Below are 15,917 nucleotides of genomic sequence, written 5' to 3'. Positions count from 1 at the left end.
TTTCATTAAATTACTTTCAAAATTTCATTAAATTACTTTCAAAGTTAAGGATCAACATTTAACTACAAATTTTGAGTTTGCTAGTTTACAAAATTGAATTATTTTGGGAATTTGTTTCGACTTGAACATCCTCGTCGAGTAACAATCTGAACTTGAGAATCTTCTGAAGTCAAGCGACCGGTTTTACTTGCTTTCTCGGAGCTTGATTTGGATCTAGTATATATTTGCCTGAGAAGAGATTTGCCTCTGATGGACCTGTCTCTTCATGTACTACAGGTGAAGCTTCTGTAAATCATAATTTCACACACAAGTTATTAATTCATGCAATGCAAAATGTTTGAGAAACAGAATAAACCAAGAGGCAGCCTATGTTACGGACTGAAGTTCAACTACTGGAACACAACATGTATGCACGAACATGCCAAAATCTATCATGGATTTATCGTGTTACAAACTATATAACACCTTAAATGCAATACGACATAGAAAAATAATAATAACACGACAAGAATGCCTGGATTGTACAAGTAACTTGCTATTCCGCTATGCAAGGGGCAAGAAGATGATAACAAAGAGAGAATAGGATGGAGTAAGTTAACCAAGTCCCGGTTTAGCTCAAAGTAAGTATAACAGGAAATATTGCTCACCATCTTCAGAGAAAACAAAGCAAGTCCCAATTGTTTCTTCATATTCTCCGATCTGTAATTTGGAAAATAAATTAACTTAAAACATGAAAATTTCATGAATTAAAAAACCCTCATCTCAGCAATCAGTTGGTGATTATTAAAGCTCAAATCAAAGCAAACTATAAAAGCGATAGCTTAGGCCTATAGCGGACCACCAAATCCCTAGTTCAAATCAAAGCAAACTTTTATATTACCGGAATTGGAAACAAATGTCAGATATGAATACCTATCCAGTTATCCAGACTTGAATGATAATGATTTGGAAAATGATCTCTAGATAATATTTTCCATTTATAATACCATATTCGGTCTATGGCTTCCTGAATTCTTTACGTCATTCTCATGCATAACAGAGACATTCATACACCATTTAAAATTTCTAGCAATAAACATTAATAAATAAATAAATAATGGTAGTCCGAAGATATTTAGTAAATATGGTCATCAAGGGAAATAAACTTTTCAAAACATAAATAACCTGGAAGTTGGAACCTTCGCTGTTCAAGGTAAATACTAGATTTAATATTGTTCGGACTTTTCAGTTTCTTTATGTATACATAACATATTCAGACACTAGTGTGGAGGAATGGTCCTCCAAATATAGAGAAAAACATAGAAAATTTTGGTAAATCCATGTCACGTACAGATCCACATCTGACACTGACCTTGATTTAAATAATATAGCAAGATTTGCAAAGTTAACAACTCACCAGCTTAACTTTTTTGTCTATGATTAATATTGGATTCATCGTATCCAGACCCTGACATTCATAACAATCTGATCATCACACTATGATAAATCAAAGAAAAAAGGGTTAAAAACAACAATCAAACCTTGTTCAAAACTGACAGCAAAATACCAGTAAATCAAGTAAGCAATATTTCCAGGCAAAAATATCGCTAAACAAATAATTAGAAGCTTACAATTACACACCAAAATCAAATCCGTATTCATCTATGCAGAGCTCCAATCAAAGAACAAAAACATATATAGGTTGATTTTTATTAAGATTAATCATATTGCAAACTAAATGAATACGCAAATGTAAGAAATTTTATATAATACAAATTATAAACTTGCCAAATTTTATATAAATATATAACACCATAAATGCTGAAATGTAGATTGCTGAATCTAATGTTTATTAAATCCAACAAGTACAAAGCAAGTACATACATAATCTAAACAAGGTTTATCTAGATTAAGTTCTCCATAGTTAAAGCAATCACACGGATAGCTAGTATTATATATCTAGATGAAGATCTCTATCAACACATTAAAATTCCCTAATCCTCATAAGCTGACCAGTAAAAATATGAGAGCTTTCGTTTCATGAATTAACAAATATAAAATGAACATCGAGCAACAAAAACCAAAGGCAAAGCTTTCTTCTCGGGTTCTTAGTTTTTTTAAAAATATTTGTATCTGTCATATGTATTCAAGACTAAACTTCCTAAATACTCATTCAGTTATAAATTCTAATTTTCACATAACTGCCAAAAAAAAACCTTAACAAATTTGTAACATACAAAAATTTAGAACTTACAGAAAGAGTATAAGGTGCATTTGGAGGGATGTCAATCTGCCCACGAACAGCTTCAAGATCAAGTAATACATACTCTGAATCTTCTTCCTCTCCATAATTATCATCCTTGTTTTTCTCCATCTAATCAAACCCAGAAAAAAACATTACACTTCAAAGATACTGCAAAACAAACAAAATAAATTTTCAGAAGAATGGTTGAAAAAATATGAATTTTTATTTAGTTGTATTCAAGATAGATTAAGAGAAGTTCCATTGCATACGACACCCAAACAGATTAAGAGAAGTCAAAGAAGAAGAAAGATTCATCAAGCAGCTAGGATTAACTGATAACAATGTCCATTCCATATAGAAAACTAAACCAATCTATAAGAATTAGATATCTTCTCCCAAGTTCAAAATTTTTCGCAAAAAATATATATATTGGGGGGACTTGCAGAGATGGAGACATTTAACTTTGTAGTGATTTTAAGCTAACCCTAAATAATTCCAATCAACATAAATAGAAAACTGTTAAGACCTAAACATACTCTACCTCAAAAGCATAGTAAACAAAAGAAAAACAAAATATATTACCCATTATCCTTACCTTGCGATTTTAGTCGAGAGTTAAGGATTTCCGAGGGAGAGGAACCCCAGCCGTCGGTAAGATTCAACAACCAAACGTGCTCCGAGAGGAAAAATGAAGCAGTGGGAAATGGGAGGAGAAATGATGGGGACAGAAAAAGGAGAGGGTATAGGTCGATTTCGGGTAGGGAGGGAGGGTAAAACAGAGAGTTGGGAAGGGAAGCCGGACGTAATAGGTAATCTGGGATTTAGGAAGGGAATAGAAAAGCAGGGAATTTGGGGATTAGGTCGGGATTGTATTACGCGCGTAATATCTATTACAGCGAACCAAACGCCGGAATAGGGGCGTAATGTAATAGGCGCGTAATCGGGGCGTAATGGATTACCTATTACACTGAACCAAACACATCATAAGTATTCTCCTTCCAACCTTCATCTTCTTCCTTAACCTCCTACTTCGACTCTTCGCCTATTAAAGGTGAACCAACCATACTGTCTCCGTCAGCTTCTCTTCCCTATTACCCTCTTTTTTTGTTAAAATCTTGTATCAACAAAATTCAAAAAGTAATTAAATTTAACCAAACGGATTTAATTGATAAAGTTTAGTGAATCAAAACTAAAATTTTAAATTTTAAAAAATAAATGAATTAAAATTGGCCAATTCAAAAAATAAAAAAATTAAATTCAATCAAATTAAAATATAGAAACTAAATTCACAACTTTCCCAATACAATAACTAATAGCAAAATTTAACTTTATTAAAGGGCAATAGTGGTTGGAACTTGAAAGACAAGAAAAGTTTTCTAATTCTGATGCAAACAATATTCTAAATCACTAATCTTGTAAATAAGATTTTCGTTTCATTATTATTTATTTATTTAATATAATATTTTATACTTAAATTTTTTTTAACTTGATACATATTTTTTTTTCTGATCAATTCAATATCTAAATTTATCAACCATTATATAAATTGACCTAAAAAGTCAATTTTTTTAAGGGACAAAAATAACTAATTAATAATCCATAAATAACAAATGGCATGAAATTCATTTTTGTATTTTAAATATTAAATTATTTTTATTTTGGATTTTTAAAAACTTTTGTTTTCTTGTCCAATATTCATATATTGTTTTATCTTTTTTTTTTCTAATTAGGTATATTAGACATTTATAAAATTATTTTTTTTTAAAAATAATTAGTGAATCTATGTTTGAAAATCATTATATACAATCCCTCCATGTAAACTTCAAATCCCACAATAGACTCATAATTCTTACACCTAAATGTTGGTGCCTTATGATACGTACACTAAATAACAATTTTAGATGGCTAAAGTATAAATACAAATATAAAACTAAATATTGAAGAATTATAATACATGATGATATGAATCATATATGAAGCACAATTAACACCCCTCAATCTTTCTTCAACGTTCAAAGTTATGTTACTTTTTATCTAAATCCAACATTTACTACTGTCGCAACTATTGTTTTCTAATGAAAATGCCGCTAATCAACACCTAATATCTCCTCAAAGATCATACCTATGTCATTATAGTCTTGGATTCTCTGACTGCTTCAAACACAATTCTATGCCGTACGGGATTGCCCAGCTGCAGCGGGTGTTTGGCGGCAGCTGCTTCCTACCAGTGCAGGTTCTTCTCTATTGATTTTTGAGATTGGGTTAAGGAAAATCTGATGATGTTGAATAACACTCAATTTACTGTTTTTGGGCACGTTTTCTGGGGCTTAATTATGGAAATATCAGAATGGGATGATATTTGATACATATCATCATTCGTTACAGTCTACTGCGATTCGTTCGATGATTTTCCAGCCTGTTGAAAGGTGGACCAAGCTGATCTCTGGGCAATTCACAAACGACTTTTATTTGCTCGGGGCACAGGCTTAAGATATATTGTAGAGAGTGACAATCTTTCGGTTGTTGCTCAGCTGAATTCCTGTGATGCCAGAACTATCAATGTGGCTTTGGTTAGGAGTACTTTCATGTTGATGCAAAGGAAGTGGAGAGTGAAGATAACACTTGCTTACAGGGAAGCTAATTTACTAGCAGACTTTATGGCTAAAAGTGCAGTGGATGATAGAGGCACAAGGATGTGTTACGATGAACCACCACAAGGAGCCGGCGTTCTCTTGCTAGCTGATGCCCAAGGGTAGAATGTAAAAAATATTGGAATGACGGAAAATTAAAAGAGTAGAAAAATAGGAAGATGGAATTTAAAAATTTTCTTTCCATCAATTTGGTTGTAAAAACTTTGTAAATAATTATATGCATAAAATAGTTACATACATAAACCACTGTTTTCATAACCAGATTGAATTGACAACCGACTTGGGTATCAGTTCGGAACAAGATATTAGATCGATTGATCCGCGAATTGGTTGAATCGTCCAATCGAATCAAATAAATAGACATTTAAATTGATTTTCTTTATTTAAATTTTTTAAATAATTTATTTAATTAAATTAGACAAACCGATCAAACCAGTCCAAGAACTGTTTACAAACATATATGATTTCTAGAATATGGTTTTAATTTATAATGTTTTATAAAATTTAATTCCTTTTTATACCTAAATAAAATTATAATAAATTCCACCAAAAACATTTTTCCCCTCTTTTCTCTTTAATTCTTATGGGCTGATTCTAAATGAAAACCCGGTCTAAATAAGCAATTTACTGGACCGGGTATTTCACTGCTAAATTTCATTGCTTTTGGGCCCCAAAACAATAATATTAACGGTCCATATACAACTAACAATGATTTTGTCAATAAGTGCACTAAAAATACCTTTCCAAATAGTATACAAAGTAATATATTGATTTGATCTTTCTGGGTAATTTGCATTTTAGATCATTCAACTTAGTACCAGGTTGCATACAGATCATAATTCTTTAATTTAATCAAATTACATCATTCAATTTTTACCCGAGTAATATATCACTTACAATATATGATGATTAAAATAAAAAAAGAGAAAATCAACAAGTAGTTGGAAAAAGTGGAATTGAATTTTTTTTTCTCAAACATTTGAACCAAATTCGTGTCTTAAAATCAACATTGTTGAGAGAATTTTACTTGAATACCACCCCTAATCTGAACAGGACTAAGCTCAAATAGTAAAACGGATAAAAACACTTACGATTATATCGAAAATAAGAGAGAGAAATAGATTTCCTTTCTCTTCTTAAGATGCTTTCCTTATCAAATTAGTTGGAGAGGTGGATATTATTATGATTTCAAAACTAATAATGATTATAAATATGGTAAACCATAAAAGTATAACAAAAATAAACTTGCTTTTTCATATATATAGTAAGGAAAGTTGACGTGGATATCTATCATTGAACTATTGCATGGAAGTTTTATGTGGATAAACTTATATTTCAACTCATAAAAAGTAATAACCATACATTTTCATAAAAATTCAAATAAAATATATGAATTTCTTGATAGACCAAAGTTGAAATTAGTCCAAATATTTTTAAGTTACAATAAATTAAAATTTTAATTCAAAAGAAGGAATAGGCCATTTAGTTTCATTAATTAATTTTTTTTAGTTACAAAAACTCTAATATAACTAATCATTACAAGTACTAAATTAAATAGAACCGCTCTTGAAGCCACTATAGAGTAGAGCTGCAATAAAACAGAACCATGGCCACGTAAGAGCACAAAGTGGTTCAAACTATGGCCACTGAAGAGTTAATCTAAGTGCAAGGACAAAGTCAGAAAATTTTAGAAGGGGTCAGAATTAAATTGTATTTTTATGATTTATCATTTTAATAGCTTATATCTTTATAATTTTTAAAGAATTAAATCAAATTTTTATCATTCTGAAGAGGCCAAAGTACAATTTTACTATTACAAATTTAAAATTTTAAAGATCCTAATGGGAAATTTTCCATTTTTTCTATAACAATAAAAAAGACAATTTACCTAACTTACGCGAGATCTCACACATCATCAAAATACATCAAGAACCATGATTGCCTACGTATAGTGTAGAATCCCGTGTGCATTTTTTCTTAGTCCCTAATCTTTGAAGAGCACGCGATTGAATTTCAATCATCTCATCTATGTAAAAGGGTGGTCCAAAAATACATCAATTGATCATAGAATATATGTGTCTATATATATAAATGGTGGTAGTCCTTTTCCTTTTTTGTCGCATTGTTGAGTTATTAAGCTCATTTGTAGTGAAATGGGGGAGTGAGAAAGGGCTTTGTGGCTGTCCAAAGTTGATGTGATGCACATATATATTGCTCTCTTTTAAGCTAAGACAAAGATGTACCAACTACTCTCCCCCCATTATTAAAGGGTATTCAAGGGAATATCATTGTACAATATAGAAATTTTTTTAAAAAAAAGTATATAACACAAATTATTAACCTATCAAATTTTGTTTTTAAGTTTGTCGATTGAGTCTTAATTCAATTGGGATAGACATTGTTGCTAATGCAGGAGGACGTGGGTTCGAGTACACTGAAACACATTATCCTCATATTAATGGGTTGGGGGGTTATGGGTAGTTCTAGGCATTGTGTCAAAAAGAGCAGATATGATCAAAATATATAACGAGATTTGTTAAAAAAATGTTTGTAAGCCTTATATGTTTGTCGTTGAATGTTGAAGCTTTCAATATTTTCTTCAAGTTTTCTTTGGATTAATTTTGACAGATATCCCTAAACTTTGTTTCGATTATAAATTGGTTACTAAATTTTAAAATATTTTAATTGAGTCCTTAAAGTATCATTAACACATCAATTAGGTCATTTTCTTAGCTTAGCCATTAGTTGGGATGCTAAATGCCAAGTCAAATATGACGCAAAGCATATTTAAAACATATGGATCAAACTGTAAGCACTTGTATACCTACTGTGTGGACATCTTGAATCTAACATGTTAAAAAATATGGACAATGTTAATAAAATTTAGGATATGGCTATTTTTAAAAAAAAACATTATGTCTAAGTTGTTAATGTAGTAGGTATATATATATGTTTACAATTTGATACGTGTCTTATTTGATAACTCAATTAGAATGTTTTAAAGTTCATGAACTAATTTAAACTCTAGCCTATAGGTAGAGGATATGTTTGTTGCAATTAATCCTTTTTATGTGTGTAACTATAGTTGACAATGGCCTTAGCTTAATTATTTTATTATTAGAATATTAGAATTACTAAAATATTTGACATGTTTCAGTCATAATTAATATTGCTAAAAAATGTTACTTATATTAATTATATAAAATATTAAAAATATGTTATTTAGTAATTAAAATAAATATGTAATATCGTGTATAATGCATATGTGACTTCTATGTGTATATATAAATCCATATCAATTCGATTATTCAATTAATTTATTAATTTTTTTATAAAAAAATTATTAATAGGAATAGTGAACAATAAGAATATAGAGACATTATATATTGATGCACAAATACTATATCTATAGAATAATCTCAAAGTAGGAGAAAAACAAACTGATAACGACCGTAACATTAGAAGAATTCAGAAATAAACCAGAAATACATTATGTTCATAAATCCATTGAAAATTACGTCCTAACTTCGTCATCACCAAACCAACCTAACGATGAACTCCGACCAACAAAAATATCATTATCAAGAACCCCAAAAGACCCACTATCTCATTGATCAACTAATTTATTATCATATATAAATGTAATAATTTATTATGATTATAACTTCTTTTTCTATTTTAATCTAGGACTAGATTCCATGATAGATGGTAGGGGTTTAGGGTTTCCTATAATAGCAGAAACGTTGACATTCTTATTAATATCATTTTAATACTAATTTGCATGAATCTATTGGATCCGTTATTTAAGCTATCAGAACTCAATCATTCACAGTTTCAAATAAAATAAATGACAATGATTTTCTATTTGAGAAAAGTAATGAAATAAAGGGTTTTCTTTTTTTTTAATATGCAATTTTCAGCTAATCAAAGGAAAAAGTAATTGAAGGCTTATGATCGATATTGTTGTAGTAAAGAAGAATGTGGGTTTGAGTGTGCTAAAGCACGTTATTCTCCTATTTAAAAGTCGGGAAAGGGTTATGAGTAATTATAGATATTGTATTAAAAAGAGCAGATATGATACAAATTTATATTGAGATTAATGTTAAAAAAAATTATAAATTTTGTTTAAAGGGTTGAGATAAAATTATAATTTTTTTTGAAAAACTAAAAATATTGTGTTAAAAATACTTAAATTTAATGTTTTACTTTTTGAAGGGTCTAAAATCAGAAATATACCATTTGGTTGTGGGGACCAAGGTTAGTGCCTGTCCCTTAACTACATCCTTGCAAACATGATCAACATGTGATGAAACTTAAGTCATAATAAATTTGTATTGAGAATCTATACGAGGTTTACATAAAATGAGACTCGAACATAAAATTTCAAAGTTTACAAATTTTTAAGGTCAAATTAAGAGGCTTTTTTGATAGATTTTATTATTAATGAATAATCATATGATATTATTATAAATTGTTCTTCATGCAAAAATTGAAGCCTAGATGAATTTTTTTTTAACAATCTCATTATAGGTTTTGATCATATTTATTTTTTTTACACAATGCCTATCCCCAACCCATAAATAGAAGAACAATGTGTTTCAGCGCACTCGAATCCACGTCCTCCTACATTGGCAACAATATCCATGCTCTAATCAAGTTAAGACTCAATCGACGAATTCTTAAGGATTTTAAAAGTGTAGGATTTTGAAAATCAATATTTTTAAGTCTCTCTAAAACCTATAATCCTACTGTATAATAATATATTCACTTAATAAATTAAAACCATTTGCATAAAAGTATGTTAGTTAAGGACTTAATTAATAATTCATTTAAAATGTTAAATCAAATGCAAATTAATATTTTCGGTTATTAATTTTTTTAAAACATATTTAAAGAAAATGATAAGTATTATCAAAGCAGTCTAATTGTCAATAACCTCTTAATTTAATAGCGAAAACATTATGATATAAGCATAAGAATTTGAGCTCAATCCAAAATAACTCTATTTTTCTTCTCAATTATATAAAAATATACATTAAATAAATTATTGATCTTGTATATAAATATAATTACAGCATAAAAAAGAAGATTCTAGCTTCCCTTCCAAGTTTGAAGCTGTCGGAAAGAGTGCATCATCATCACCATTCTCTCCTTTTTATCACTTTCTTTTTTTTCATTTTTTTTAAATAATCTAAATGAAAAAAAAAACTTGCTTTAGCTCCATTTTTCTCTAATGATAACATGTTGAATTTAATTGCTTTTACAAATATATATATATATAAAAATTTGTTCATAGGCAAATCAAACCACAGATCTAAATCTTCAAAAATAAAGGAAAAGAAAAAGGAAAAAAAAAGTGAAAAAGATGAGATGCATGGTTGTATTCATGCAAATGGTTCCTACCATTAATCATATTATATACTTATATCTTTAATTTATGTGCTAATCATCCATTTCAACAAACTAATGAGGCCAGTCTCAATCACATGACATCAACATTAAATAAATATCATTATTATTCTCTCTCGACCACCATAAAAAAATTAATATATATATATTTATATATATATATATCTCACGTGTGTTAATAGTACTTTAAAAAGTAGTATTATTTTATGTTGGGGTGTATAAAAATATCTACTTGTTTATAAAATTGTAGTTGTATTGCACCTTTTATGATGAACTCTTTCAATTGGAATGTTGTTTAATACACATTATTATCTATTAAACATCTAAATAATTTTAATCAAAGATTAAAATATTTAAAAAAAATTTAAATTGTCAATTAGATTGATATAAGTATTATTGTTAATATAGGAGAACGTGAATTTAAATGCGTTGAGACACATTATCTTTTACTAAAAAAAATATTATTAAAAATATTAATACGAGATTTTCTTATAAAGGAAAAAGTGAATGGGATAATATTAATTAATGTGTTGTGAAAAGGGAACAAAGGGCAATAGCAATATGACACTTGCCTTTAGTACTGAAGTACTATTAATGTGAGTTTCTAGTAGTTATCCTTTAATTACCTTTTTCAAGTCAAAACTCATGTTAACACCCCCTTAATTTAATCACACTTTTTTTAAGAAAAAAAATGAATATGCTGGGTGATGTCATATCATGTTTTGTTATAAATATCAAATAAGATTTCATTAACAACAACACTTTGTTAGAATATAGTTTCTTTAGATATGTGTATGTACAACACGAAAAGTTTCTCTAATTTACCTCATTAATGATAGGTGTTGGGTTCTCTATTACATGGCACATATGTGATACCTTGTTTGATATGTCTTCGTCCCATTGCAACCTGCTTAAAGGTTATTATGCTTCCCAGACATGCACTGTATACGTGTTTAGATCCAATGTTAAGAGATGATCATTCTCTATTATAAATATTCGACTCTAACTTTGGAGAGGACTTATGTTCCTCGTTCAACCTTCTCAAACCATTAAAACAATTCTCCATGTCCTCCATTGCGTGAATTGTCACCTTTTCCTACTCTTCACATTTTCTTTCAATACGATTCAATTATAAAAAAGATTCCTAGTCTCAAGGTCGAGTTAACCTAGCCTGCCCAATAGCCCATTTTACTATTAAAAATAAAAAATATATTATTTTTATAATTAAATTTAAATAACTTTAAAAATTATCTAATATGGATTTAAACTGAACAAAATATGTCTAATGATAATTTTTTATCTAAACTCAACTCGGATCAAATTCGACAAGCTATTCAACCAATAAACAAATCTACTTTACAATAATCTCACACTTTTAGCTCAATTGTTTGTTAGAAACATAATTGTATGATTTAAAAAGATATTGAATATTTAAATGCAGTAATTGAATAGCTAGATTCAATTAAAAAATTGTGTTAATTATATATATATATAGCTTCCATTTTAATTGATGTGGACTGATTAATATTTCTAACAAACAAAGATCAAAGAATTATGATGAAATTCAATGTGGCTTTATTTTGTGACCAAAAAAGGAGTGGGGTTTCCAAATTGAAATCAATACCAAGTGGCATTATTTTTGCATGATATCACTTTTTGAGACTGTGACCCTTTTCAAGGCATACAATGAAAATAGTTAATGAGTTTGCAATCAAAACATGACACAAATACTAATTTTGACTTTTTGCCCTTTTATTACTAACTAGTTTTAGGGTAATTAAAGTCATAACTATATATATATATATAAGAGAGCATATATGCCTTGTCCCTTTGAGAAGAAACTAGAATGTTATAAAGAGAAACAAACTATGTGCATAAAAAGCATACAAAGCCCCTTTAATCATTTGAGTGAGTGACCATCATTTTCAAAATCCCATGTATAAGGAAAATTATGTGGGGGCTAAAGTTAAAAAAATGACTCAATTAGATTCTTATTTTCTTAAGAAGGGTTAGAATACAATTCATCATTTAACCAAGGAGCTTAATAATGAATTGGGAAATCAGCCCCAAATAAAAATTTATAATTTAGCCCATTTATTATAATAAATGTTGATAATTATAATAGAATAATCACAAAATAAGAAAAATAAAAACACACAGATTTTACGTGGAAAAACTCTAAACTAATATAATGGATGCCTTTATTATAATTTTTTTATATTTTTCTTTTGTAAACTTAATGCTTCAATTTTTTCACAAACTACATAATTTACACAATTTTTATATTGTATTATCTATTAAATTTTCTAGTATTCCCTCAAGTAAAGTCATTTTATACAATAAAATTAAAAATTAGAGTCCATAAGTATAATTATAAAAATAAAATGAAATAATGGGGAGTTGTTAGAGTAGATGCATATTTCTTTAATGTTTAATTTGCCCATATTGATGTATTAAGAGAATAATGTAGTTTTATTTGGCCACATATGCTTACTTAATTACAAATTTAGCTATGATTATGACTTTGAAGCTTCCTCTAATGTTATAATATGATTTTGTTGTTATTTCTTTTATACTAACTTTATCAAGACCAAGCATTTTAACAAGATAGAAATTTAATATATATTTTTGATAATTTTTTATTTAATTATACATATTTTAAAAAATAAATATATTAATTTATTTTTATATTAGATAAATATAATTATTTATGTATGTAATATATAAATATAAAATAATGTTATATCAATAATTGTATTGATAATTTATAAAATTAGATCAAACCCTAAATATTTTAATTCAAAGTTTTAAAATTTTTAGCTATTATTAATTTAAAATTAACAATTAATTAAATTATGATTTTAGGCATATGTTGATTGAGATAAGGCCAAAGAGCCGCTAAACCCTTTGGTGGTACAGCTAATCTAATTAATGGGTTTTTTTTAATGTCTGCCAATAAAATAAAATTATAAAAAATAAAGTAAATAAAAGAAATAGATTTATCTAATATTAAAATGGTGGGGGGAATGTTGACTGAAGGTTATTGTTGTCAAGCAATTATCAATTATTAAAAAAAATTAAATAATTTAATTATTAATATGAAAACCTTTGAGAAAAATTTTTATATGAAAAAGAAAAATCAATTTTTATAAGTGATAAATTTGAAGTTGGCAGTTTTTTTCAACTTGGTTCTTAATATTTTAGATGTCCACATTAGTCACTTAAGTTGGTAACTTTTACCAATTTGGGTCACTATGATAATGTGACATTTTGATATTGTACTATATTATCGTCTAAAATTTTTAAGTGATGATATAATATAAATATTAGAGTGTTATGTCATCACATTGATCAAAATTTAAAAAAAGGGCTCAAAAAGAGTTTAAGAACCAAAATTGAAAAAAAAATCGATTTAGAGAATAAATTTTATTTTATTTCTTTTTTAAAAATAAAAATTTATATAAACTTCTATTAGGTTGAGTGGTCAGAAGCTCAACACCTGTCAAAGTCTTTAGTTCGAATTTTATGGATAACAAAAAAAATAACATTAAGAGAATTTGTCCACTAAAATAAGGTTCAACCTAATCGTGTTTCAACATACTCGAACCCATATCCTTTTATATTAACGATAATGTCCATTGTCAATTTAGCTAATACTCAACCGAAAACCAAGAATTTATGTTGGAATAATTGGTAAATTTTTAAAATCTATAAATAGATATTCCAAATCTTGTCCATTGATTTCTTTATCAAGTGAAGAAGGAAACATGTCCCAAATCATCCTTTTTTTTTCTTCTTTTTTTTCATATGGACCATCAGCTTTAATTTATTTTAATATATTTTTATCTTAAGAAAATGAATGGGATTGGGTATTTTTTAAAAAAATAATCAAAAGATCAGCACATGATAGAACCATTTGATGCTGTCTCATAATTCTATATGAGGTTTAATTGTGTCCCGGTCCTTGGACTCTTTCACATTTTTTTAATTTTAGCATTTTTGCTTTTTATTTTAAAAAATTCACGTCTCTCTATTTGTATAATTTGAAAATTAAAGTTCAATTGATATTTTTATTGATGGATTTCCGTTAAATTTAAATGTATACTATCTTATTTAAAAAAAAATTAAAATCCAATTTATAAAACAAATTCAAATTTAACAAAGTAAATAAAAACAAAATGATTAAATTTCAAAAGTTTGAAGAGTACAAGGACCGGAAAGAAATTGGACCCTTTTTATGAAATTTAGTAAGTTGAGTTCAATTCCATGTTAAAACCATGACTTGTACAAGTCTATAATTTAATAATAACAATAATATTAAAAAATATATATATATGGGTTGGAGGATGGGAATAAAGAAGCTTAGACCATCTAATGTGTCATTTGATTCCCTTTTTTATACCCTTGTTTGATTTCTTTTTTACATTAAAGTACTTAGATTATTAAAAGCGGATAAATATCAAAATTATACACGAATTTTGATTCAATGTGCAATGTTATGCATAAATTTTGATTTTCTGTGATTTTATATATAAAATTTTGATTTAATTCAATTTTCACAAATCACTAACAATATTATCGAATTTGCACAATTTTACGTTGATATATTACATACATAAATAATTATACTAATCCAATATGTGTATAACTGCACCAAAATAATATATATATTCATCCCTATTAAAAATAATAAAAGAAAAAGAATTCAAAACTTGCAATATGTCAAACCGTGTAAAAATACAAATCGATATTAGTTCAATTGGTATCATTGATTGTTGATATGATAATTTGGAGGTTATGAATTTTAACACTTGATATTTTTCAACTTAAATACTTGAAAAGTGAAAAAGTAGTTTAAGAAATATATCATCAATACCTTTTATTAGATTTTTTTAGTGAATTATAAGAATAGGGTAAAGTTCAAATAATAAATACGATTAGCATAATTCGATTCCAGACCACATCTAAAACGATAAACACGTAAAGGTTGGAATACCTTTTATTAAACCTTCACCAATAAAAATTTTATATGATCTAAATTGATTTCCTTTATTTTGAAACTTTTTCTAAAGCTATTCTACTACTTTTTTCTTTAAAGAATAATTCCATATTATATTAATTAAAACATTAAATATAATCAATATTCCTATCACTACAACGGTCAACTTATGATCTTTATCTGTCTATTATATTTAAATTTATGATTTAATCCTTATATTTTCATTTTAAACACAATTTGATCCTTTATTTTTATAATTCATTAGTTTACCATTTAGTTTATATACTAACATAGTTTTTTTTTTCTTCTTAAAAACACCCTCTTCTAACTCATCATACAGACGTGAATTGTTTTGTGCAAGGGGGAGGGAGAGGGCAAATGGAAAATTTATTATGTAGTCCCTTTAACTTTTAGGAAATCATAAGTTAGTATAAATGTAAATTTGCATTGTGGCCCCCCAAATTTTTTATTCATTTCTGGCTTCTCTCTTAGTTTTGTGCGTGTTGGAATGGTGTTTTTAAGAAGAAAAATCCACCTTAGCCTAACAAATTGGACTAACTAATAACCTCATAAAAGTACAGGGGCTAAATAAAAAATTAGTATAGTAAAGAGATCAAAATTTGACCAACTATCA

The 15,917-nt window shown here is 27.7% G+C and overlaps 1 protein-coding gene across 2 annotated transcripts; it reads right to left on the bottom strand.

The window, feature by feature from the left end:
* On the bottom strand, positions 1-3,026 carry LOC107926386 (general transcription factor 3C polypeptide 6). 2 transcript variants are annotated; one of them, XM_041105105.1, is made up of 5 exons: positions 2,820-3,026; positions 2,234-2,392; positions 1,397-1,447; positions 648-699; positions 1-285 (listed from the first exon to the last, which is right to left on the bottom strand). In XM_041105105.1, exons 2-5 carry the CDS (start codon positions 2,351-2,353, stop codon positions 170-172), a joined length of 339 nt encoding a protein of 112 aa, XP_040961039.1. In that variant the 5' UTR covers positions 2,354-2,392; positions 2,820-3,026; the 3' UTR covers positions 1-169. The 2 variants fall into 2 exon arrangements, with proteins under 2 accessions (XP_040961039.1, XP_040961045.1); XM_041105111.1 differs by having other exon boundaries at positions 2,234-2,353.
* Between the last annotated feature and the right edge of the window lie 12,891 nt (positions 3,027-15,917).

Source organism: Gossypium hirsutum, chromosome A03 (genome assembly GCF_007990345.1).
Source record: "Gossypium hirsutum isolate 1008001.06 chromosome A03, Gossypium_hirsutum_v2.1, whole genome shotgun sequence".
NCBI classification, from domain to species: domain Eukaryota; kingdom Viridiplantae; phylum Streptophyta; class Magnoliopsida; order Malvales; family Malvaceae; genus Gossypium; species Gossypium hirsutum.
Note: the sequence above shows the minus strand (reverse complement) of the source record. Positions and strands in the feature narration are given on the sequence as shown.

Bases quoted from the DNA above. Each gene is read 5' to 3' on its own strand.
- LOC107926386 (XM_041105105.1), bottom strand. From the start codon at position 2,353: ATGGAGAAAAACAAGGATGATAATTATGGAGAGGAAGAAGATTCAGAG. The intron at 700-1,396 runs GTGAGTTGTTAA...TCCAAATTACAG, and splicing joins TAGACAAAAAAGTTAAGCTG to ATCGGAGAATATGAAGAAAC. The intron at 286-647 runs GTGAGCAATATT...TATGATTTACAG, and splicing joins CTTTGTTTTCTCTGAAGATG to AAGCTTCACCTGTAGTACAT.